Source organism: Biomphalaria glabrata, chromosome 12 (genome assembly GCF_947242115.1).
Source record: "Biomphalaria glabrata chromosome 12, xgBioGlab47.1, whole genome shotgun sequence".
Classification (NCBI taxonomy): domain Eukaryota; kingdom Metazoa; phylum Mollusca; class Gastropoda; family Planorbidae; genus Biomphalaria; species Biomphalaria glabrata.
The window spans coordinates 6,224,011-6,251,264 of NC_074722.1; the positions used below are offsets into that span (position 1 = coordinate 6,224,011).

The following is a 27,254-nucleotide window of genomic DNA, read 5'->3' on the forward strand; positions in this document are numbered from 1 at the left end:
TCTATTTGCATCCTATCTTATGCAATAAAATACAGATGTTGAAATGTTTTAAACTATGTCCAATGCATATCCAAATGTGAATCTGGTCATACAAGTTAATGAGAGACAAATTCATTGGTTTTTGTAGCTGATTCAGGCAACCCGTTCAATGTTCTAATATCGCTAGGAAAAAGGAGCACTTGTACAAATTTGTCCTAATTTATAGAATAAGAAATGATCCTGTAGCATGCATTTCTTTGTGCACTTTTCAGGTGTTTATTAGGCGTTTTCACATTTGTAAGTTATGGTTTAGCGTTTATGTATTACCATTACCCCACAGTTTAATCTTCTGTCCTGAAGTTTGGTGATTTTACTAATGGTGTTACTCTAAACAAATATACATTTTCATTTGTTATAAATCCTAAGGCTCTATTACTGTGTCTGTGATGTAAGTTTTCTTGAGCTATGGGGGTCCTAAACAGAGTATTCATATTTTAATATTGGTCTAATTAAAGTTGAATAGAATTTTAGTTTTATGTTCCTGCTTGATTTGTGAAAATAACTTTTAATAAACGCTAGTACTTTTTATAACTATCAACTCACTCTATCTGTCCGGTAAAACGTTTGTTCACGTTATTTCTCCCACACCCAATCTCGGATCAAGCTGAAATTGTGCACAATTATTTTTTTAACCTGACAACACAAGAATCAATGAAAACAATATTAACCAGTTAGTTAATTAACTATTGGTAATTAGTTGTTGTCCTTGACAGATGTAGTAGTATAAGTTGAGTTAGTCCCCTTTGGATAGAGCAGTGTTTCTCAAACTGTGTGCCGCGGCACACTAGTGTGCCGCCGAAGATTTGCAGGTGTGCCGCGGGAGTTTTCAGGTTTCAGGCTCTTCAGGTTATGGAATTGTCCACTATACATATATTATTATAATGACTCAAATGTAGGCCGCCTTAGCAGACGCACAGCAGTTCTTGAATTGGTAACGATAATAATAAGCGATGTGTTTCATGTAAATTAGTTATGTGTATACTAATCATAACAAATTATCAATAAGCATTATTCGTTGTTATCCATGGAGAAATACGTTAGCAAGAATAAAACTGCGAAAGTGTTAAATGAAAAGCAAGGAACCAAACGAAGGTACAAAGAAGATTACATCGGATATGGTTTTATATCTTCTGGACCTGAAGATGCTCCATTGCCATTCTGTCTGATCTGCAATGCAACTCTGTCGAATGAGGCGCTTGTTCCAAGCAAATTGAAAAGACACTTGTAAACAAAACATCCAGCTGTAAAAGCGCAACCGAAGGAATACTTCGAAAACATCAGGGCTCAACAAAATAAACAAGCTAAGAAACTTACGAACTACCTAAAGCTGCCAAAAAAGGGATTGATTGCAAGTTATAAGGTTGCTCAGTTATTAGCAAAACGCAAGAACGCACACACAGAGACTGAATCAGTCATTGCACCAGCTTTAGCAATAGTTGTTGAAACTATTCTAGGACCCGATGCCGCCGAAAAAGTTAAAAAAAATTCCTTTGTCAAATGATACTATCTCGCGCAGAATTGAAGACTTATCGTCAGATTTACAAGATCAAATCTGCGAACACTTCGACGTGACTGACGATGAAGTGTCGCTGCTGTGGTCTCGTCAAGTTGATGAATCCGCTGACGTTAGCGGCAAAGCCCAGCTGCTAGCTTTTATTCGGTTCATAAGGGATGAAAAATGTGCCAACGAATTTTGCAAAGACTTACCAACTACGACCAAAGGCGAAGATATTTTTAAAGTGGTGAACGAAAACATTTTGCTATTCAAACCACAGTGGAAAAACTGTGTCAGTGTTTGCACCGATGGCTGTCCTTCCATGCGGGTGAATAGAAAGGGATTCGTCACTCTTGTGCGTCAATAAAATCCAAAAGTATTAGTTGTTCACTGCATGATTCACAGAGAAGCTCTTGCCTTCAAATCTTTACCGAAAGATTTGATGTCTGCTCTGGATCAAGTGATTCAAGTTGTAAACTTCATCAAATCTCGACCGCTTGCACCCCGACTTTTCTCAGAGCTTTGTGAAGCAATGGATTCAGACTACAAATGTCTCCTGTATCACACCAATGTTCGTTGGCTCTCCAGGGAGAAAGTGTTAAAGCGTGTCGTCCAACTCAAGGCTGAGCTGATTTTATTCTTGGAGGCTGAAAAAAAAAATACTTTAGATTTTCTATTCATGACGAGATCTGGTGGGTTAAGGTCTTCATTGAATTAAAATCTTCAAGGACCATCGAAACAATCATCACTGCATCCTCAAAACTGAAGTCATTTGGTGAAAAATTACCTTTGTGGCAAAGTAAGATCTCGAAAGGAGTCTTCAACTGCTTTCTTACTTACAATGAATGTGCTTCAAATAAAGAAATAACCCCCGAAATTCTGGACACTTTGAAACACCTGCAGTCAGCATTGCAGGAATAATTTCCAACAGTTGGAAGTAATGACTATGGGATGGGTCAGATATCCATTTGGAAACAATGAAGCTACAATCTGACAACTGAAGAAGAAGAGCAGTTCATCATTGATTTAAAAAACGATGCAGTTCTAAAGTTAAGTTTTGCCGAGAAAAGCCTGGATGTGTTTTGGATTTCAATCAACAAGTTATATCCTGCTATCAGTTTAAAAGCAATCAAGATAATTCTTCCATTTGCATCTTCATGGTTTTGTGAGTTTGAATTTTTAGCACTGACTGAAATCAAGTCTAAGAAAAGAGAGAGACTTCTTACAATAGACGATGAAATGCGAGTTTGTTTGTCGACTCTGGAGCTTCGATTAGATCGCATTTTTTCTCAAAAACAGGCACACCCTTCACATTAAATGTAATACTTAAAAACAGGTCAAATCTTTTTTTCTTTTTATTATGAAACAACTGTTGCTCTTCATGGTGTGACGCGAATTTTTTTTAGTTTTTTTACTGTGCCGCCAGACAAAAAAGTTTGAGAAACACTGGGATAGAGAATCAGACCGTAGCTTAAAAGTTTAAAACTAAAAATAAGTAACTATGACATCTTCTATTTTTTTAAGCATTCGCTGGCACATTGGTTAGCCCGTTTGCTTCAGGAGGTGTGAGCCCTCGAGTTTCGAATTCAAATCGTCCAAACTTTTTTTTATATATAAAATACATTTAAAACGCGATCACGGTAACCTTCACCCAGATACTCTCTTCTTTCTCCTCCCTACTCCTTTCCCAACTTGTCCAGACAAGTGATAGGATCATAGCGCGTTGAGAAATGAAATTGCGCATAACTAAAATATTTTGTAAATATATTGCTAATCGCACAGATTCATTATTATTAGTCTAGATCTATTACAAATTTAATTACATGGCTGATCCAAATTAATAACAATTAAACTTAATATAAGCTTTGTTGTTTTTTTTAAAGAATTTTGGTTATTTTTCTTGTTCTTTATCTATGACCGGATATCTATTTATACAAACACGGACTGATCACATGACTAAACCCAACATAATGCGCATGGAGTAAGAAGTTTTATGGGACTTGGTTTCCGCTCTTCAATTTAAACAATTGGCGGGAAATATGAATGTCACAAACTTACCCGTCAGCATTGGGAACAAGGCAGCAGGAGTTCCGTCTCCCATGATATTATAACCTTCCATTTCTATCCCGTTCAGTGTGTCTATAAAGTAGTCTCTGGTCTTCCTCATCCTTCTGATCCAAGACATTCTTGACATAGAGTCAAAGCCCAGGACGAGCAGGGAGAGACCACTCAAGCCGTTGGCTGGTGGCTTTGTCTCAGAGAACCGCTTCTCCACCGCGGCGTTCGGCGCCACGCCGATATGTATGTCCACGTACGAGCGCGGAAATTTGCTTGGCCTCAGGCACTCCACTTTGAAGAAATCAGAGGACAATCTCCAGCCGTCTTTCACGTTCGGAATTTTGGCGCCCCACTCCACGGTGTCATCGCCCGGCTTGCGCACCAAAGGATATACGTTGCACGTGACCGGCCTATTCTGAGATGTTTTTGTCACTTCGGGATTGAACTTCAGGGTGCCGTTGTCCACGTAGACCCAGTCTATTTCGACCGCTGGGCACTTGACAGGCGCCTGTGGGCTGTAAAACTTCTTCATCTCAGTGTCATTGACCTCCAGTTTGGGCAACACGCACTTCTGCGCTGGAATGGTGGCGCCCTTGTCGCGTGTCACGCTCGTTTTGCTGTGTTCGTCAACGACCATGACGGCCAGGATGTTTGATTTGCGCAGGTATGTGGACAAGGTGAACTTCCCGCCCAGAATCATGTTGTTGATGCAGACCAGGAAGAGGGAAATGAGAAACAAGGCGAAGAGGTTCTTCAGAGAGAGGACATTCCGACAGAGTTTGAGGATTCTTTTGCTCCCTGTCCAAACAATTTGACCACACGACAAGTGGCGGTACATCTTGACAATCTGAAGAGGGACAAAATACACTTTAAGAGATAAATAAATCAGAATTTTGAAATAGGGCAATAAGCATTATACATAACTTAACTCATTTGTAAATTTTAAAAAAAAAGGTTTCTTTAGATTTTAATATAGGGTGGCAAAGTCTGCCGCTCTAGAATTGGCTTGATTAGCCACACCAAATTCTGCCCCGTCTCAAGAAGAACCCAAAACCAGTGACTCATCTGGGCGCATCCATTGCCTTCCGAGACAAAAGAGAAGCCATAAAAGACTATGGTGAATACTTATATATAGCTAGCTGTCCGGTGTACAGAAAATAGGTGTTTAAGTTAGAAGGTTTACCATAGATTTTGTAATCTTTTTAGCACTGTAAAACGTGTGTAAAATCAAAATTCTTAACTCAATAACTTGTAGCACAAACAAATGTTTTATAATTTAGCAAGAGTGATCTTTTAATATAGCGTTTTTAGTGGTTTAGAATCGAAAATGCATCGTGAATATCTAAATTCTTAATATATGCTCCTTCTTTCCTAGTGCTATTAGAGCATGGAATGGGTTGCCTGAGTCAGCCAGGAAAACCAATGACATGGCAGAATTTAAGTCATTGATTAACATGCAAGACTAGATTGACCTAGGGGACACGCGTAAGGCATAATCCCCTTCCTTTTTGAAGTAAAGTCTGTATTTTATAAAATAAGATAAAAGAAAAACAGTGGGCTATCTTTAATGTATTATCCACGTGTGACATAAGGTATAAATTGGAATACTGTCGTACAGTGTATACAGTTAACACAATACATATTGAAAACAAATGAAGACGAATGTGTCTGAAAGTGTAACAATATAACATCATGATATCATAACATATCAAGACATATCGTTAGAGTATAATTTGTATTGTCACTCATATTGCAGATTCATACATTTAAGTTTAAAAATTGTATGTGAATTGAACATTGTCAGTCTATGCTTCCTCGAATCGTTTCTATTCAATTATCGTTAACTTTATTTTATGATAGTGGTCAAATCCGATATAGATGTTGAAATTACATCTCGTGTAAAACTGAGAATATCAGAGCATATCAGAGCACAGATAAAAGCATGTCATTTCGATAATTATTGTATTGAGAAGGGAATAGTATACATTAGCTTAGATTATGTCCCTTGAGGCTGGAGTTCAGGGTCATGTTTGTTTTACATGTTTCGGATGTTCCTTCAGAGTTAAAGATAGTTTACTTCCTAGTCCAAACCTCCCGCAGGACGACGGGGGAAGGGAGCGGGCAGGATTTGAACCCTCGACCATCGATAAATCCGAACGACAGTCCAGCGCGCAAACCGCACGACCAGGCAGCCATAGGTCATGACCTACAAGATTGAGATTGAAGCTAACTAGGAAAGAGAGGAATAAGTGTGTGTGTGTGTTGGGGGGGGTGGTAGTAAGAGGAGTATGGAAGGAAAGGGAATGGTGGGATAGAAAGAGGGACTTGAAGGAAAATGTGAACAAGCAAAATGAAAAAAAAATAATTAAAAAACAAGCTTATTTAAGGGAAAAAACTCCGTACTTACAACTATAGCTCTCAATAATGTTTAAGTTATTTTCCTTATTCAATCTCAAACAAAATAATTAATTACTAATAATTAATCGACTACTTGGTTAATTTTTTTTTAGTGATTCATGTTTTGTCCAGTGCAATGAATAATTGTTTCAAGTTTCAACTTGATCCAAGAATGGGTGTGGGAGAAATAACGTGTTCAATTATCTACCTGAATGATACCTAAACTCTTTAGTTGTATTTGTGAATACTGAAGGATTAATTTCCCCGTTGGTACCTGTATCAAACAAAACTTAATTGACTAATTGGTAATTTTTTAGCGGCCCCCGAAAAGGGAAAAGACGCTATTAGTTTTGTGTGGTTTGTCTGTCCGTCCGTCCGTCACGTTTAGATCTCGTAAACTATAAAAGATAGTGAAAATCCGACATCATAATATTTTAGACCATTCAAAGTTCGGGTGCAACGGCTATTTTTTCTTTTCTGAAGCCGAAAAATCTAATTTTTAAAATCAAGTATTTAAGCATTTTTTTTTCATAAAAATAAACCATTTTTACAACTATTCACCGTTAATAGTAAACAAAACGGGAGGGTACTTCGCAATGAGGACAATTGCGTACCACATTTTGAACACTTGTATGCAAACGGTTTTAGACTTTTTGTATAGCTAATTTAAGTCAGTTCTATCATGCTAACTACTACATTAGCAAATATAAGAACGAGTTTACTTTTTTTTTAAGAGAAAAAAAATCTATTTAGTATACATATAAGTCGAGCATAATTTGAAACAACAATTGATAAGTAGTTGTTTTTTTTTCATATTATCGCGCCAATGCATGGCTACATACCGCAATTTTTTTTTTTCACGGAAATGTTTTTTTTTCCATTCAGGATTTGAATAAGAGATTGACCCTTTACAAAACAATCATTTAGATCAATTAGATAACCATTATATGACATCAGATAGGACAAGTTCACATCTGTCTTCACCATCACTTTCACCTATCCTTTAGTCTGGGGCACCACACAAGATCTGTCAACCTTCTTTCTCCATTCTTCTCTGTCATTTGCCTTTGATAGAATTTAATTCTGATATTATTTCTGAAAATATTGAAACCTGCCTTTTTACCTGCCTGTGTCAATCATTTCGGGGACCGATTTTGAGTTTGTGTTTCCACACAAATTGTCTTTGTAACCTAGTGTTTGTATTGATTCATGTGTTGTCTATGCCAATGAATAATTGTGCAAAGTTTTAATGTGATCCGAGATTGGGTGTGAGAGAATTAATGTGTATAAACGTTTTACCAGACAGACAGATAGACAGACAGACGGACAGAGTAAGTTGATTTAAGCTTTGTAAAAAAAAAAATCAGGTTAAAATACAGCTGGGTATAAAATTTTGTCGTGATTTAGCAATACAAATGTCCACATTCAGAAAAATCATAAAAGACAACTTTACTTAAAGAGTCGCATTTAGCTGATGAATATTCATGAGCCCTGGAATCCATTCTGTTGAGATACAATCAAGACAGCATTTGAATGTTTTTCCTGTTGATGTAATGTCCTTGTGTGTCCTTGCTTTATATCTCTATATACTCGTCATCGAGATCTTATACATTCATGATTGTGTTGGCCTATAAGACTTTGTCCCACACTTGATATTATCGGTGTGACTGTATATTTTATGAGTTCAATACAAATTCTACAACTTATGGTCTTTCATTACTAGAGCACCTCCACACAATAAAAAGACGACATAAGACAGGGACGGCCTTAGGTAATACGAGGCCCTAGGCGAAGTGAACTTCGTGGCCCCCAAATAAAATACAAAAATCGATGCCAACGGAAAATATTAAGACTAAAAAACAAGATTACTAAGACAGTTTGTGTGGAAACACAAACTCAAAATCGGCCCCCGAAGTGGTCCACCCAGGCAGGCTTCAATATTTTTAGAAAGAACATCCAAATGAAATTATCTCAAAGACAAATGAGAGATAAGATTGGAGAAAGAAGTAGTGCCCTCAACGGTACAGCAGATCAAAGGATAGGTGCAAAGTTAGATGTGAACCTGGCCTAACTAGTTCCCCTTTCAGACCTTGTGGTCTATAGGGCAGATGATGTAAAGTTCATCTGTTTTTGTGGCCTACGGTTAACGAGGGTGTCATGTAGCCAGCACAACGACCAACCGCCTTTACTTTTCCCCAACTAATATCAGGTACCCATTGGAGCTGGGTGGACTCAGAGGCACCTAAGGATTCCGAAGTTGAAAAATCCCAGTCTTCACCAGGATTCGAACCCGGGGCCCCTGGTTCGGAAGCCAAGCGCTTTACCGCTCAGCTACCGCGCCTCTCCTGGCCTAATTGAAGTCTTATAATAGATGTAATTGTTTTGAAAAGGATCAATCTCTTATTCGAATGCTCAAAAAAAAAAGGAAATATTTCCGCAATAAAAAAAATTGTTCACGAAAATGACGTATACAAGATTACTATTCTTTTTAATTTAGGTCTAACTTATAATGCATACTAATTAGCTTTTTCTCTTTAAAAAAACTGCTTGCATAACTGATTTTAAAAATTAGATTTTTTCGCTTTCAGAAAAAAAAAGTAGCCGTTGCATCAGAACTTTGAATGGTCTAAAATATTGTGATGTCGGATTTTCAATATCTTTTCTAGTTTACGAGATCTAAACGGGACGGACGGACAGACGGACAGACATTTCGCACAAAACTAATAGCGTCTTTTCCCCTTTCGGGGGCCGCTAAAAATTACGCAATTTGTTAAAGAAAGAGTTAGCCTCAGAGTTCTGATAGTTTGAGTGCATGCAATGCCCTCTCTAATATTATGCTTAAACATCGCCCCATTAATGGGCCGCATAAATTCTTACTCAATTTTCTTAAGATCGTCTCTTTCATCTTACACAGTACCGCTAAGTATTTAACGCCATGGTTCATCGCCATCCTCACCTGTCCCAGTGGTGCATTAAAGGCACATTCCTCGTCCCATATGCTAGGACAAATTTGTACAAATACTCCTTTCTTCCTAGTGCTATTAGAGCAGCAGTTCTCAACCTTTTTAGCTCGGCGACCCCTTTTTACAATCCCCCCACTCTGCCGCGACCCCCCCCCACACACACACACACATACAGCAATAGAAGAGTAGACAATACCAATCCATATTTTCGATGGTGTTAGGCGACCCCTGACAAATGGTCAATCGACCCCCAAAGGGGGTCGGGACCCACAGGTTGAGAACCCCTGTATTAGAGCATGGAGTGGGTTGCCTGAGCTAGCCAGGAAAACCAGTGACTTGGCAGAATTTAAGTCACTGGTTAATATGTATGACTAAATGCATGACGCGTAAGACGTAATCATCTTTTTTGAAGTAACGTCTGTATTATATAAGAAGATAAGAAGAAGAAGATGGTGTTTTGACAGTGCACGTAACCAAATCCTTCTATTTTCCCCAGACAGCACAAAACAACATGAGAATTGTGAGCTTAACCCAATAGTTTGTCGCATTTAGTTTGTCCAAGTATTGAATGTCTTGAATAACAGGCTGATAGAGTTGTAAATCCTTGTTGGCTGATATGGTTGTAAATCCTTGTAAACAATAAATAACTTCCCATCAGTGGCGTAGTCAGAGATTTGGGTGCGCGGGAGGGGGGGGGGCTTGACCTCTTTAGGGGGTCCCTGCAATTTGACATTCGACATCATGACATAAGGTAATATTTAATGCAATTTTGGACACTCATTTGGGGGACCCATCAAGTAGGGGCCGGGGGGGATTTTCAAATGTGGACGCCCCCTCCCTCATCTCTAGCTACACCACTGGTTTCTATTGATTGCCTCTGTCTGAGCGTGTTAGGGGATCAGGTATAAGCAGTTCTTGCTGTGGGCTGCAATAAAATGGTTGGGGAAGGGGGGGGGGGTTATAGTTGACAAAGAAGACAATGTGGACATCTACTGATAACAATACATACACAGTACCTCAAATGTGTGTGTGTGCGTCTGTTTCTGTGAGTAAACTTAAGGAGAAAAATTGTGAAAGCTAACATTGGAATTTTATCTGGTGTCTTGTAACTGACAGAATCACAGACAATATGGAAACACAGAAGTGAATAAGAAAAGATATAAGCGTAGGTATAGTGAATTAAAAGACATAGGTACAGTGAATTAAAAGACATAGGTACAGTGAATTAAAGATATATGTACAGTGAATAAAAAGACATATGTACAGTGAATTAAAGATATATGTACATTGAATTAAAGATATATGTACATTAAAATAAAGATATATGTACATTGAATTAAAGATATATGTATATTGAATTAAAGATATATGTACATTGAATTAAAGATATATGTACATTGAATTAAAGATATATGTACAGATAGTGAATTAAAGATGTATGTACAGTGAATTAAAGATATATGTACATTGAATTAAAGATATATGTACATTGAATTAAAGATGTATGTACATTGAATTAAAGATATATGTACATTGAATTAAAGATGTATGCACATTGAATTAAAGATATATGTACATTGAATTAAAGATATATGTATATTGAATTAAAGATATATGTATATTGAATTAAAGATATATGTACATTGAATTAAAGATGTATGTACATTGAATTAAAGATATATGTACATTGAATTAAAGATATATGTATATTGAATTAAAGATATATGTATATTGAATTAAAGATATATGTACATTGAATTAAAGATGTATGTACATTGAATTAAAGATATATGTACATTGAATTAAAGATATATGTATATTGAATTAAAGATATATGTATATTGAATTAAAGATATATGTACATTGAATTAAAGATATATGTACATTGAATTAAAGATGTATGCACATTGAATTAAAGATATATGTACATTGAATTAAAGATATATGTACATTGAATTAAAGATATATGTATATTGAATTAAAGATATATGTACATTGAATTAAAGATGTATGTACATTGAATTATAGATATATGTACATTGAATTAAAGATATATGTATATTGAATTAAAGATATATGTATATTGAATTAAAGATATATGTACATTGAATTAAAGATGTATGTACATTGAATTAAAGATATATGTACATTGAATTAAAGATATATGTATATTGAATTAAAGATATATGTACATTGAATTAAAGATATATGTACAGTGAATTAAAAGCTATTAAGTACAGTGAATCAAAAGACATAGTTTTAGTAACTGAAAGGTGGGCATAGACATTTAAGACATAGTAACAGGCATGTAAAGACTTTCTATTTTAAAAAGCAGATAGCTAGACAGCTAACAATCGTTTCCTCCAGTTCAGAGGTGTAGTGAGCAAAATTGCGCCCGGGGCAAAGTGTGTATTTGCACCCACCCCCCATTTTCCGTGAGCATTATTTAGGAATATAGGTTGCATGTGGCGCCCCCTAAGGGTGGCCTCCCTCACTACGCCTCTACGCCAGTACCACTGTATTTACAGATGCACCCCAGTCTTGGGAAATATGGTCTCCAAATCAGAAGAGCTATTTCTCTGGAGACCCACTGAAACCATATTCTAAAATCAAGCTTGAAATTTATTTTTTTTTAAAGTTTATCATTATTTCCTCTGGGACATCATGTCAGGAACATATTTTTTTAAAATGCTACTGAAGATGTTTAGATTCCATCACGTCCAAGACAGGAAATATTATTTTATTAACTTGGCGACTTATATTTCCCACGGGCTTCAAAACCAGCTTGAGGATGGCATGTTTTTAAGGACTTCAGTCGATTGAAGGGGATACTTTCATTGAAAAGTTGATACAGAAATCATACCAATACAAAGAAAGCTGAAACACAAACTTCCTTAATACAGTTTGGTTAGAATGTGTTAGAATGTGTTAGAATGTGTCTACGCGCCATACTTAACTGTGTGTCTATATGTGTTGTGTTTCTTTGCACATGTCTGTGTTTGTATTTTTGCGCAGAGCTGTGTGTGTCTTAACTGTCTGTATCTAAGCCTTTACATCTGTGTATCTGTGTCTTTTAAAACGTCTGTATCCAGGGCCGGCTTAACGAGTTGCGGAGCATAATTTAATAGACGCTTGCGAAGCCTCTCTTTTAATGTATTTACAATAACAACTATTAATTAGGTGATTATACCAACATTTGTTATACAACATACATAGGAAGCGCAATAGTGAGTGGTGTCAGCGGGGGTGGGGGGGTGCTACTGTCAACGTACTCCTTGGGGTATGGTGGGGGGGGGGGAGGTGTAGTGATGTAAACTGTTGTTGAGACAGAGATGTTGCTAATACAGCGAAGAGTGTTGAAACAAGTTCACATCGCTGCTTCACGCCATTCTCAATACAGGAGTGAGCTGATTGGTTACGTCTGTACTTAATTTGAACCTTTTGACCCTCATAAAGTTGCTGTAAAATAGAGATAAATCTTGGAGGGCATTCGAATCGAGATAAAAATCCTCCAGAGGCGATGGCGACTCACACTGTCAAAAGCTTATAATAGTTACAGAGCTAACCCTCAACCTGAATATCAGCTCAACAATGCAAAGACAGTAATCGATTACAAATAGAATAAGACTATTTTAAATACACGGTTTAGATACATAATCATTTGTTGACTGGAGATTAAGACAAAACTCACTCGTGGAAATCGATTACATGCGTAATCAATAACTTTGGTCACGCGCATACACACCATATAGTTACCTCTATGTAATATTTACTAACAAGTAAACAAGTTTCTACCTCTTTGTCCTAGAGAGTCAGACAAATGTCTTCCCCCTTGTCTAGGAGAGCTTGAAATATGCTTCAGCGATAGATCAGATCTGACCGTACTTAAAGATACACGACCGACCTAAATTCAAAGTTAGTAGATTTACTATGGACTGAACCGACCTGGAGTCACAAAACGAGGCTAGGGCCAATGTCAACACTGCGGTACTAAACACATTGATCGGTCAGGAACCAGGGCCCGTGGGTGTAGGTGTGGGGGAGGTTCCACCAGAACAATGTAAATAGAGTATGGTATTGAGGCAAAGTTCTAAGTGACTGTTGTTTTGAAAAGCTCCCTCCCTCTCCACCACCACCACCACCACTCTTTCTTTCTTTCAATCGATCCAGCCCCCCCCCCCTCCTGTGCCTACCTCTTGTCCAGAACTTTCTAACTCCTTATCCTAATTCGTAGCTCCTGGTCACATTTGATCAATTCACTTTGAGCGTGTCTCCGAGATTAGGTCGCGCTGAGCAGAGTGGTGTCAGCCGGGGGGGGGGGGGTGCTACTGTTAATGTACTCCTTGGGGGGGGGGGGAGGTGTAGTGATGTAAACTGTTGTTGAGACAGAGATGTTGCTAAGCGTCGCAATAATCGGGTCACAAAACGAGTTTGGATTTTATTTTAAAGCAGGGATGCCATTTAGATTTAATGACCAGGAAAAAGAAGACGGCAGGTGGGGATAACTCTTCCCCTTTCCGTCAATCTCAATAACGTATTTCTCTGAAAAACTGAAATAAATGGAGTCCACGTTACGTTTTCGTTTTGTGTAAAACCAAACCACTACATTTGATACCATCCAAAATGTAATACAATGATATAATAATAAACAGATTTAGAAATTGTAGTTGGAAATATTACCGAAACAAGTTAAAAGTTAATGAAAAATTATTATTTTTTTAAAAAAGGGTAATAACTCAATACTGACAGCCATATATCTCAATACTGTAAGAGTTGTTTCCCTTTATCGATATCTAATAAAATTAATTCATTACCACTATTTAATTGATTATTAGGGGAAAAAAAAATATTGCTTCATGTGTTGTCTTCGACAATAAATAATTGTGCAAAGTTTCAAATTGATCAGAGATTGGAATCGCGTGTTTAAAACTGTTATTAGACAGAGTGAATTTAAAATAAGCTTTCTGTAAAAAGTTAGAGAATTAGCGATAGTGCTGAAACGGGAGTTTTAAAAAAGAAAGATATTGAAGAAATGAAGATAGTGAGAACAACCAATGAAATGAAGCATAACAAATGAAGCTCCCCCCCCCCGACCTCCTTTCTGTAACGTGCATGAGTGAAGAGAGGCTGGGAGAGAACGAGAGCTAAATAGGGAGGTATCCCTTTAGTTCACAGAGAATTTGAAACAGTGATTCTGAAAGATTCAGACGTATGTCACTTTTATTTAGGTGTGTTGACATCGCCTGCACTATAGATCGCGACGTCTGGAAGGGGGAACTTTATTTTCTTCTTACATTCAACACACAACACAACACACACACAGCACAACACACACACACAGCACAACACACACACACAGCACAACACACACACAGCACAACACACACTACAAGAACTTGAAGTGGGAGCACTTGTTCTAACTTACATGCTTTGTGGCTTGAGTGTGTACGCGGAAATCTGAAACTGATTGTCCCTTAGCTTAAAGTAATGTCGTAAAGTAATGTCGTAAAGTAATGTCGCAAAGTAATGTCGTAAAGTAATGTCGTAAAGTAATGTCGTAAAGTAATGTCGCAAAGTAATGAGAACAGTTGAAACGAAAGTAAGAGAGACAGAGGAAAATGAATATATTCGAAACACTTTCAAAAAAAACAAAAAAACAAAGCTTATAATGAACGAAATAGTATCAATTATTTTGAATCAATCATGTGATTAATTTTTAATAGATCTAGTCCAACAATAATACATTTGTGAGCTTGGAAATATTTTATTGCGCTTTTTTTTTTTTTATGATCAGTGCGCTATGGTCCAATCACTTTTGCTAACAAGTTGGTTTGTTTGTTTGTTTGTTTGTTTGCTTGTTGTTGTTTTTGTTTGGTGGGAGGGGGATATCTGGGAGAAGGTTTCTGTGCTGCGTTTTCAGAGGAAATTAAAAAAAAAGTTGCCGAGTCCGAATTCGATCTCGAATTCTGGAGCCTCCCTGCTGGAAAGCCGACAATCTAGCCACTGAGCTATAAAAATTGAAGGTTTAATAGTTATCTTTAGTTAGTTTGAGATTTTTAGTCTTCGACCTAATCCATTACACAAGGCTTATCTCCCATTAGCTAGTACTGTCTCTATATAAAAAAAAATATTAAATAATTACGACTACTTGATATTTCCGATTGATTCATGGTTTGTTAGGGACAATGAATAACTGTGCAAAGTCGCAACTTGATCCTAGAATGTAAAGTAGGAGAAATAACGTGTACAAGATTTGTACCAGACAGACAGACAGACAGAGTTTATAAAACCTTTGTAAAAAAACAGCAAGAGTCTTTAGTTCAACAGCAAAGGACACTTGACAATGAACTGCCAACAGTAAGACGAACTTAATCAAATACACAATAAGAGAAGGATAAAACACTTTTCTTATTCCATACTCAAAGAGAAATTCATACAATCATTATAAAATGTCTGTTTTCTAAAAAAAAAAAAAAAAATCGCCAGAAACCGTAGCGCCAAAACAGCCGGCGCCAAAATGGAGGCGTCAAATGTCACTTAACGATAAAAAAAAAAAGATCCCTTGCCGTTTGCTTTTGAGATAACGTCTCAAGACCGTTCTAAAGACCGTTCTCAAGACAGTTCTCAAGACCGTTCAATAAGGAACATAAAAACATGTACATGTTATAACAATGTTTACAACGAATGAGGACACTATTCAAATCACGTGAAGATTATGAAAGAGAGAGAGAGGGATGTAGAGAGAGGTCAGAGAGAGAGAGGGATCTAGAGAGAGGTCAGAGAGAGAGAGGGATGTAGAGAGAGGTCAGAGAGAGGGATGTAGAGAGAGGTCAGAGAGAGAGAGAGAGGGATGTAGAGAGAGGTCAGAGAGAGAGGGATCTAGAGAGAGGTCAGAGAGAGGGAGGGATGTAGAGAGAGGTCAGAGAGACAGCGGGATAGAAACAAGAAAACACGTAAAAATAGTAAGATAAAATAAAAGAAAGAGAAACAGATAAAGAGATGGACAAAGACATTTACATGGGAAAAAAATATTTAGAAAGAGAGGCAGAGACAGAGAGAGGGTAAATGTCAGGGAGGGAGAGAGAGAGAGAGAGAGAGAGAGAGAGAGGGAGAAAGAGAGAGAGAGGGAGGGAATGGGAGAGGGAGAGAGAGAGAGAGAGAGAGAGAGAGAGAGAAAGAGGGAGAGAGAGAGAGAGAGAGAGGGAGAGAGAGAGAGGGAGAGAGAGAGAGAGAGAGAGGGAGAGAGAGAGAGGGAGAGAGGGAGGGAATGGGAGAGGGAGAGAGAGAGAGAGAGAGAGAGAGAGAGAGAATCATCTAGAGAGAAAAAAGAAAGAGACAAAAGAAAAAAGTTAAGTTATAGAAACGAAAAGCTCTACAATGAGAGAAAAAGAGAGAGAGAGAGAGAAAAGAGTGAGTGTATGTGTGTGTGGGAGAGAGAGAGAAAGAGAAAAGAGTGTATGTATGTGTGTGGGAGAGAGAGAGAGAAAAATGAAAGTGTATGTACATCCAAGACACTTATAATTAAGAGCGAGCGCCTCCTCTCCCCCCCCCCCCGCTCAACCTGGACAGGAAGTTGAAAGTGGGTCACGGTGACATGATCAAGGATGTGCATTCGCCTTCCATCCCCTGCCCTCATCACTCGCCCATTACACTTTCACATGTGTGTGGTGAGTCTGTCCGTCTGTCTGTTAACACTGGCGCATGCTGCTTCCATCGTGTTTCGTCCAGCGTATCATAGAACCACTGGCCTGGGTGACCAGCGCAGAGATCTACTGGTCAATTCGTTATCTAAGCTCTTTCGGCTTGGAATCGCTAAAGTTAAGATAAAGCACACACCCCCATATATTCACACACACACACATACACATCAGTAACAATCTGCAGACATGATGCACCATGCGGTCAAGGTCACTGCACAGTGTGCACACAATGGCTTCGTTAATTATACGCCCTACTTTGAAGAAGTGAGTAGGACAGATAGAAGGAAGTATATATATATATAGGTCTGTGAATCGATCAATCGCGGATAAGAATTTGTTTCCGGTTTCCAGTCTAGAATAATATATAAGTCTATGATCTCGAGTTAACGACAAAACAATTTTTTGTAAAAATGCGTACAAACGAAATAATAATTAATAATAATTAATTAGTTTTTTTTTTAAATCTCATTACTTGTTGTTTTGTACTTTCGCTGTTCAGAAACAACATTTGGTTATTAATGAGATATTGTTTGTTTTTAGGGGGGAAATCATCTCATCCTGCTATTATTGTCAGATATTCCAACATTATTTTCCTTTTTTCTTAGAATGTCATACAGTCTAATCAAAGATTGTCATTTATTATTTATGATAAATAGTTATAGGCTGGTAAATAAACGCTAAGGACATAGTCAGGTATTCAATGAAGGGGCCTCACATATTCTACAATAGTCAGGTATTCAATGAAGGGGCCTCACACATTCTACGATAGTCAGGTATTCAATGAAGGGGCCTCACACATTCTACGATTGTCAGGTATTCAATGAAGGGGCCTCACACATTCTACAATAGTCAGGTATTTAATGAAGGGGCCTCACACATTCTACAATAGTCAGGTATTCAATGAAGGGGCCTCACACATTCTACGTGTTGTTAGTAGTGATGGAAACTAAACAAATTTTTTTTAGTTAAACTAAAACTAAGTTTGAACTAAAAAAGAGTAATTAAACTTTTAGTTAATCACAAATTGGAAAAAAATTAGTTAAACTAAACTAAGAAACTTTAGTTAAACTTTCACTAACTATTTTGACCTTTTTTTAAGGACGAAACAGCCAAACATGAAAAATATAAAGTATAAAGCACAACCAATCTCTTTAGCAAAATGTAATAAACATTAATTTGTGCACATGAAAAAAGATTTAAATGTCTTTATGGGATAGATGAAGATCTTAATACAGGCATGTCAAACACGGCGTTCGGAGGCCGCATGCGGCCCGCGACCACCTTGCATGCGGCCGCTTGGCCACCTGAAAAATTATCAAAATAATGTTAAACTATTACGCTGGAAAATAAAAGATGACAAACTACCTAAATTAACATATAGCATTTGTTAAATTGAACAACGATATTGAATCAGCAGTGAAAGCCAGCTACATTTTTCAAACTTAATTGCAAGCCATAGCAAATCATTTCGTTTAAGCTGCCGAAGTAATTTGTCCATAAAAGGTGAAAGTATTCAAAGAAATAGCGTTAACTAGGAACACTGTGGCAGATAGAATGAATGACATGTCTGTCAGATTGCGTGAACAATTAAAGAACAAAATAGATTTTGAATTATTTTCATTGGCTCTTGATGAGTCAACTGATGTAACGGGTGTAGCACAGTTGGCTATATTCATAAGGGCCTGTGACAGGAATTTTGAGATACATGAGGAGCTAATTGTTCTATGCATAACGCCACAACAAGCGAGGATGTTTTTGAGAAATAACAGGATGTGATATTGCAGTACAATTTACCTTTGGTAAAGCTAGCTAGTCTAACAACGGATGGCGCACTAACCATTATGAAATGGTTTTGATGCAAAGCTACTTGCAAAAATAAGAGAGACTAATGCTAATTTTAAATTTGCTCATTTTCAGTGCATCATTCACGGTAAACCATTACAGTTCCAACATGTTATAAGACTTGTTTCAGTCAATATCAATTTTATTCGTGCCCGTGGCTTTAAAATCGCCAATTTTTAATGTTTCTGAATGACATTGGAGACGAATTTGCTGGCTTTTCAATTCTCAAAGTGTCAGGAACTAAAAAGATTAAATACGGCTACAACATTTGGTAAATATGTCTTACACCTGGAATCGTTAGTAGATGCTTCCACTGGACGTTTTCATGACTTCGTTTCATACGAGCAAGAATTTTCGTTGTTTTTATAACCACTTTTATTTGCTTCTGAAAATGCTGCTGGCAACTAGAGCTGATAGAATTGTAGTCAAATTCTTTGTTGAAAGCGAATTATAAAGAAGTGGGTGCGCTTAAATTTAGTTATTTACCTAAACGGTACGTTGAATTGCAGAAATTTCCAGCCAGAATTCTAGCTATTTTTGCAAGCACTGATCTCTGTCAATAATGAAAGCTACAAATCACCTCAGCGTTCGAGATTATCTGATCAAAATTTGTCGTCAGTGATGATAGTGTCAGTGGCAAACAAACCTCCACCCGATATTAATAAACTTGTATCCCAGAAATATGTCAAGCATCAGGACAAGGGGGGAAAAAAAGCGCAATCATAGTAATTATTATTTACCATATCGTACTACAAATTTAGCTAACTAAGGGACAGATATGCCATTAATTATTGTATTCTATTCTATTGTTTCTAATTTACATAAAAACTAGTACGCTGTTTTGCAACGGAATTTTGGCTGCGGCCCCTCAGGCCATAGTAAGTGTTTTATGCGGCCCATACACCTTAGCGAGTTTGACATGCCTGTCTTAATAGAATCACTAGAATGATATTATTATAGAAAGAAATTAGAAGTAATTGTCCAAGTTCTAATATAAGTTACCTTTAGAAGTAATGATAAAACTGCATGTTGACTCTATAACTAACTCTAGATTCTAGAATATTCTGGATCTAATATCTTCTACAAACGAAATGATCAGAAATATAATCTGGATCTAGAATTAGATCTAGCTACTAGACCTAGATCAAATAATTAATATTTTAATCTAAAAATAATCTAAGAAATACTAGTTACTACTACTATTAGATCTAAAATCTAGATAGAGTCTAGTCTATTAGATATCTTAGTAACTCTAGATCTAGAGATTTTAGATTTTATGATTATAACTAGATATGGGTATTTAGATCTATATAGGCCTACTCTAGTCCAAGTAGATAATACTAGATCTAGATCTAATAGATCTAGATAGTAGATATAAGTATAATTATAATAGAAGTAGATGTAGATCTAGTCTAGATTTAGTTAATTTAGTATTAGATCTAGTATAGTGACGACTATTATTAGTATTATAGTCATTAACTCATTATAGATCTATCATCTATGCATCTTAGGTCTTAGTATAATAAGTAATCTAGATCTATCTAGATCTAATCTAGACTCTAATTCTAGAATAGTAGAATCTCTAAACTAATAGATCTAGTCTAATAAAGTAAAGTAGCCTAATATATTATAGATTTCAATTAATAGATCTATATTATTGACTTAAAATTTTAAATTTACATCTAGATCTAAGAGTTAGACTCTACTTAAGACTAAGAGACTAAAATAATTTAATATAGACTATTATAACTATATAGATCTAATAGTAGTAATAGACTAGACGTCACCTGACTCTAACTCTAGATCTATCTAGTAAAAAGTTTTAAGATAAAAAGAGCCGACATTTCTTTAAGATCTATAGTAAAGCAAAATTCTTTGCCTGCAGGCAGCTATACAGGAACACACTGGTGTTTAATAAAAAGCAGCAAAATGTAGATCTATAGAAGCAAGGAATTATCAGGATTTATCAAGCAGCGAAACTTGCTAGAAATATAATATAACACGTTTATTTGTCTCGCCTTTCAAATACCTTGAATTGGCGGGAGTAGCGGACACTATAGGGTAAAGGTCAAAAGGCTTTCTAGTGACCTGTGCATCCTCTAGTTTATTCTCCTCTCTATTATCCATTATATATATTCTCCAAATTACATAGATCTAAATATTTATTGGTATGTATGTTACAAAAGTTTGTATAATTTGTAATTCAACTTTTTAGTTTGTAACTAAAAAATAATAATTAAACTAGGATTTTAACTAAACTTTTTTTAAAATTAAACTTTGGCCTTAACTAATATTTTTTAGTTAAACTAAAAGTTAGCAACTTTTTAGTTAACTTTTGCCCATCACTAGTTGTCAGATACATTTATTAGCTGTCAGGTTTTACATAATTCTCAGGCATTAAACGTGACAAACATACATCGCACATAAATTATCATAAATATCTTTAAAATGTCACGTCAAAAAGAGAAAGAGAGTAAATCTAGCACACAATATAACTGTCGCACATATCAACCGTCACACATATCAACCGTCACACAGATCAACCGTCACACATATCAACCGTCACACATATCAACTGTCACATATATCAACTGTCACACATATCAAATGTTTCACGAATCCACTGTCAGATCAACTGTCACACATATTCAACTGTCACACACATCAAATGTCACACGAATCCATTGTAAGATCAAATGTCACACATATCAACTGTCACACACATCAAATGTCACACGAATCCACTGTCAGACCAACTGTCACACACATCAAATGTCACACATATCAACAACTGTCACACGAATCAACTGTAAGATCAACTGTCACACATATCAAATGTCACACGAATCAACTGTCAGATGAACTGTCACACATATGAACTATGAGATAAATCAGCTGTCACGCTTACCCACCGTTACACACGTCAATTTCCACACGAATCCTCTGTCACCTATATCAGTTCTCACACACATCAACTGTCACACATATCCACTGCCACACATATCATCTGTCATACATATCCACTGTCACATATAACATCTGTCACACACATCAACTGTCACACATATCAACTGTCACACATATCAACTATCGCATAAAAAACTGTGACAATTATCCATGTTAAACACATCAACTTTCACTTTCATCAACTGTTTTTTCTCCATTATAACTATCTATAATGTAACACGCATCTTTTTTAACCTACTGCACTCTTTTCACAACAATGGCAGCTCTCAAGTTGGCAAGTCTCACTAGGAATGTGAAATCATTATTTCAAAAAAGATTTTTTTTTAAATAGGTAATATCGTTATTGCTTACATAACAAGCGTTGATTTAATTTTAAGTTACCGTTCGGGTCGTTCGCCATTTTGTTTATTCGTAGTTTAATTTGAAATCGATTTCGTAATTTGTATTGCAAATATACAAGCGTGACACGTCACATGAACTTGTGTTTCAGTAAATGATCTCATGCTAGACCAGTTTATAAAAACTACGACACGAGGGCAACATCTGACCCGTTACGCAGAGCTATCCTCACAACTTGAGCCCACAGTCCAGACTTGAAGCCGCAGCGACATCTCTCAATAAGTAGCATTTATTTCCCTTTCTCTATACCAAACAAATTAAATAATTAAATAAATTATTGTTTAATTGTTTTATAGACTCATGTTTTGTCAGGTGCTAGAAATATTTGTGTAAAGTTTCAACTTGATCAGAGCATGGGCAAAAGAGAAAAAAATGTACGAAAGTTGTAGCAGACAGACGGACAGACAGAATGAGTTGATATGAGTTCTGTAAAAAAACTGTTCCACGTTCGGTTACGAGATAGTTCCTTCAACGTGGACAGGGAGAATTTAAAACTCACTGCATTTACGTGCTCTAAGTGAATAATTCTTATCTTATCTTATATAATACTGACGTTACTTAAAAAAAGATTATGATTACGTCCTGCGCATCATGCATTTAGACATTCATGTTAAATAATGACTTAAATTCTGCCAACTCATTGGTTTTACTGCCCGCCTCAGGCAGCCCATTCCGTGCTCTAATAGCACTAGGGAAGAAGGAGCATTTGTACAAATTTGTCCTAGCATATGGGACGAAGAATGTGCCTTTATCTTTGTGTCTTTCTGAGTATTTTGTTACAGTTAGTCTCAGCTCAATACTCATCACGAAAGGGGGTTTAAATACTGTGAGAAAAAAACAACACATTTCTAAGGGTAAATGTTTACGAGGGATTTGCGTGACTGCCACAACAACTCACAGTTCCTTTCCCCAGCTTCTGCCGGTTATCTCTTTGTAGCTGGGTCAATCAGGAGTTAGAAAGACACAAGCTTGGCGTCTAAGAGCTTCAACTCTCTTGATTCACTGCCAAACGCTGAGTCACTGTAACATGGCCGTGCTCTCGTGCTGTACTAATACATGCAGTAGCCAAAGTAGTCGTTTTCTGTGGCCGAGATACAGGCGTGCTTTCAAAATGTCTTTTGTAATAACATTCAGACATCTGTCATGTCAATTGTACGGTGACAAGGGAATTCACTCGCTTTGTTTGTTTACGTCATTTGATTGTCTTCCCTTGTATGACCTATTTTAGTAAGTGAAATATGAGTATGAGAGGAGAGAGTGATAGAGAAAGAAAGAAGAAAGGAATAGAAGGAGGAGAGAAGGAGAGACAGAGAAGAAGAGAATAATGAAGGAGAGAAAAATGACGTATTTATAGAAACAGAAAGAAAATGGAGAGAGGAAAACGAGAGAGTGAAAATGGGAGGAAGAAAGAAGAGAGAGAGAGAGAAAAACGGAAAGAACGAAAGAACGAATGGGATAGAGGAAGAGAGAAAGGAGGAGAGATTGGTATGAAGAGAAAGAAAGAGAGTATAATAGAGGCATAAAGAAAGAAGATAATAAAAAAAGAGAGACAGGATGAGGGAGGAAGAAAAGGAGAGAGAGGGAGAAAAAAGAGGGTGAGGCATAATGAGAAATCGATAATAAGAGAAAAGAGAGTGTTAGATAGAGAGAGAGAGTGAGAGTGAGAGAGAGAGGAGAAAGTGGGAGGAATAGATTAATTGATATAAAAAGAGAAGAGTCGAGAGATAAATAGAGAAAGTGAAAGAGAGAGATGAGAAAGAAGTGACAGTATAAAGAGATAAGAGAGAAGGAATGAGAAAGTAAAAAAAAGAAAGAGGAAGTGAGAGAAAGAGAGAGAGAGAGAGAGAGTACCTGTAATAAATGAAGACGAGACGTTATGTCCGAAGGATTGGATATAATCATGTAATCCCAGAGTACAATTTTTGATTTCTAGATCTACGTTCAATTAGATCTATCTTCGCCCAGTTAGTTCTTACTCTCTCTAACTAGATAATGAGTGTGTCAAAGATCACGATAAAAGAGTCTAGTACTTATCTATCATTCTCGTTTATTGAACAGCGCTCATCAAAGGCAGTCATAAAAAAAAAAACATCGATTTATAGATTTGTTTGTAATGAAATCTAATGTTTAATTGTAACGATATTTATTTTGACAGCATTAAATCTTTAGTTGTTAAGAGGTTTATCTTGATAACATTAATTGTTAAAATGGTTTTATTCTATGAGGTTAATCTTAATAAAATCAAATGTTTATATGTTATGAGGCTAATCTTGATAAAATTAGATTGAAGTTTAATAGATCTGGTTGAAACTTAATAAAAGCCCAGCACACAAAAGTTACGCATCCACACACGCACATTAAGGCCCACTCGCTGACCACTTCCAAACCAAGGGGTCCCGGGTTTGAATCTCGGTGAAGACTGGGATTTTTTAATTTCGGGATTTTAAGGTCGCCCAACTCTAATGGGTACCTGACATTAGTTCGGTAAAATTAAAGCGGTTGGTCTTTGTGCTGGCCACAGGACACCCACGTAAACTGTCGGCCATAGAAACAGAAGACCTTTACATCGACATGCCCTGTAGGTCGTAAGGTCTGAAAGAGTTGCTTTATTTTACGCTGAACCAAGTCAGATGTGAATGTAATTTACACTAAATGTGACTGTCACCACCTCAAAGTTGGTTCCATAGAGTAGAAACCCTAATTCTGTATTGTGTATGTTAATTCCATATTGTGAATCTTATTCACAACCCATGTGGCACTAAGGTGAACACTTTTGACCTTAGGTGAACCAGAGAGTTAAAGGCAGTCAGTCCACATAGAGATCTTGTAGCAAGCACTTGTATTGAGTCACTTAAGATATAAGCAGTAGAGTTAGATGTTTAAAGTAGTTGGTTATAGAATAAGTACTAAGTTGTGATATTCGTATATTACTGTTGGATTAATACCGACCATTCCTGGGTCGAGTTGTATGGTGTATTCACTATGTGGTGTTATATTAAACTTATTGTGTCTGCTACACCCAGCGTCATTTTATTATTCTGTGATTTGTAACAAGAACCCAATGTCACCACCACGCCTACATTGATAACCACAGCCACATTCATAACATATAAAATAACCCAGTGACAGTGACCAACTTCTTTCTACACGGAGGTCATATCCATTCCCTACACCTACGTCACAAAATCTTTGCGTGTCATAGAAACGAACCTCCGCGACAACTTCCTGTACTGTGGGAAGAAGCTTCAAAGCGCCGAGCAGCAACACGTGACACGCCGGATTAGGCCCGCGTGCCATAGTTTGTGCATCACTGTTACACGCCATCACAACCTTGTAATAATGTTAAACTCTGACGCGTCTCCTGTTGCTGGTCACGTGGTACTCGTCACGTTTTAGGTATCAATGTCAATTAGCTTTATTATCATATAATTATTTTAAATCTCTTCTCCCCTACCCCCGCCCTTTTTTTACTTAATGCACACATAATCGCACATTTTATTATCCATACCCCCCCCCCCCACCTTACTGGGTACATTAAACCGGACCGGAAGTAGCCCATTACGTACCTGCATTTAATGGCGGAGAAGCTCCGAAAATAGATGCGTGCGAGGCAAGTTTTGAGAGGCAAATCCCAGACTCAAGGCACTAAAAATGTCTCGGGACACATAAAAACAAAACACTAATAGGAGCCACAATAAATAAAAAGACACTTGGGTCCGCCCAGCCCTTTAAAAACTTTTAAGCATCATCAATCGTACAATACTTTGAAAACAATAGGGAAGGGTTAAAGCGAAGCAGGAAGATTTGGCGACGCCGTTTTGGCGCCATCGTCGTTTAGACGACGCATTTTTTTGACGACGTGGTCATTTGGGCGCTGAATGTCTTAGGCTAGTTATAATTGTTCATTTTATTTTGCCTTTAAAAAGAAATATACATATCTAATTTCTTTGAATGTGTGACAATCTTAATCACATATAAACATGCATAAATGATAGGTCAAGTCACATTACACACACAAAAAAAACCTGAATCCAAAATCAAATGGAAAACAGGAAAAAAATTACTTTAAAAAAAAAATATATATTTATTTATTTATATTTTGTAATGAAATTTGGAATAGATAGATTCTAGACTAGCAAGAATAAATCTGTGCGATTAAAAATATTTCCTCAGTCAAGTATAATTTCTTTCCTTTGTTCGATACCAAACAAAATAACTGATAGCCAATAGTTAGTTTATAAGCTAATTGGTTAATTTTGTTATTGTTTTGTCAGGTAAAAAAATAATTGAGCAAAATTTTAAACTTGGTCCGAAATTGGGTGTGGGAGAAAACAAAACGTGTAAAAGGGAGAAAACAAAACGTGTACAAGGGAGAAAACAAAACGTGTACAAGGGAGAAAACAAAATGTGTACAAGGGAGAAACAAAACGTGTACAAGGGAGAAAACAAAACGTGTACAAGGGAGAAAACAAAATGTGTACAAGGGAGAAACAAAACGTGTACAAGGGAGAAAACAAAACGTGTACAAGGGAGAAAACAAAACGTGTACAAGGGAGAAACAAAACGTGTACAAGGGAGAAAACAAAACGTGTACAAGGGAGAAAACAAAATGTGTACAAGGGAGAAACAAAACGTGTACAAGGGAGAAAACAAAACGTGTACAAGGGAGAAAACAAAACGTGTACAAGGGAGAAACAAAACGTGTACAAGGGAGAAAACAAAACGTGTACAAGGGAGAAAACAAAATGTGTACAAGGGAGAAACAAAACGTGTACAAGGGAGAAAACAAAACGTGTACAAGGGAGAAACAAAACGTGTACAAGGGAGAAAACAAAACGTGTACAAGGGAGAAAACAAAACGTGTACAAGGGAGAAAAACAAAACGTGTACAAGGGAGAAAACAAAACGTGTACAAGGGAGAAAACAAAACGTGTACAAGGGAGAAAACAAAACGTGTACAAGGGAGAAAACAAAATGTGTACAAGGGAGAAAACAAAACGTGTACAAGGGAGAAAACAAAATGTGTACAAGGGAGAAACAAAACGTGTACAAGGGAGAAAACAAAACGTGTACAAGGGAGAAACAAAACGTGTACAAGGGAGAAAACAAAACGTGTACAAGGGAGAAAACAAAACGTGTACAAGGGAGAAAACAAAATGTGTACAAGGGAGAAACAAAACGTGTACAAGGGAGAAACAAAACGTGTACAAGGGAGAAACAAAATGTGTACAAGGGAGAAAACAAAACGTGTACATGGGAGAAACAAAATGTGTACAAGGGAGAAGCAAAATGTGTACAAGGGAGAAACAAAATGTGTACAAGGGAGAAACAAAATGTGTACAAGGGAGAAACAAAACGTGTACAAGGGAGAAACAAAATGTGTACAAGGGAGAA

General features: G+C 36.9%; 1 protein-coding gene across 2 annotated transcripts in view; it reads right to left on the minus strand.

The window, feature by feature from the left end:
• LOC106053482 (uncharacterized) overlaps window positions 1-27,254 on the minus strand; it is a 58,553-nt gene that overhangs the window by 21,264 nt on the left and 10,035 nt on the right. Inside the window, exons 1-2 of one of the 2 annotated variants that reach the window (XM_056005802.1) lie at window positions 20,524-20,659; window positions 3,593-4,439 (exon numbers count right to left, since the gene is read on the minus strand). In XM_056005802.1, coding sequence (XP_055861777.1) covers window positions 3,593-4,430 — 838 coding nt within the window. In that variant the 5' untranslated portion in view covers window positions 4,431-4,439; window positions 20,524-20,659. Of the gene's footprint in view, window positions 1-3,592; window positions 4,440-20,523; window positions 20,660-27,254 lie in introns of those variants that run through there. The other variant, XM_056005801.1, reaches the window with a different exon arrangement.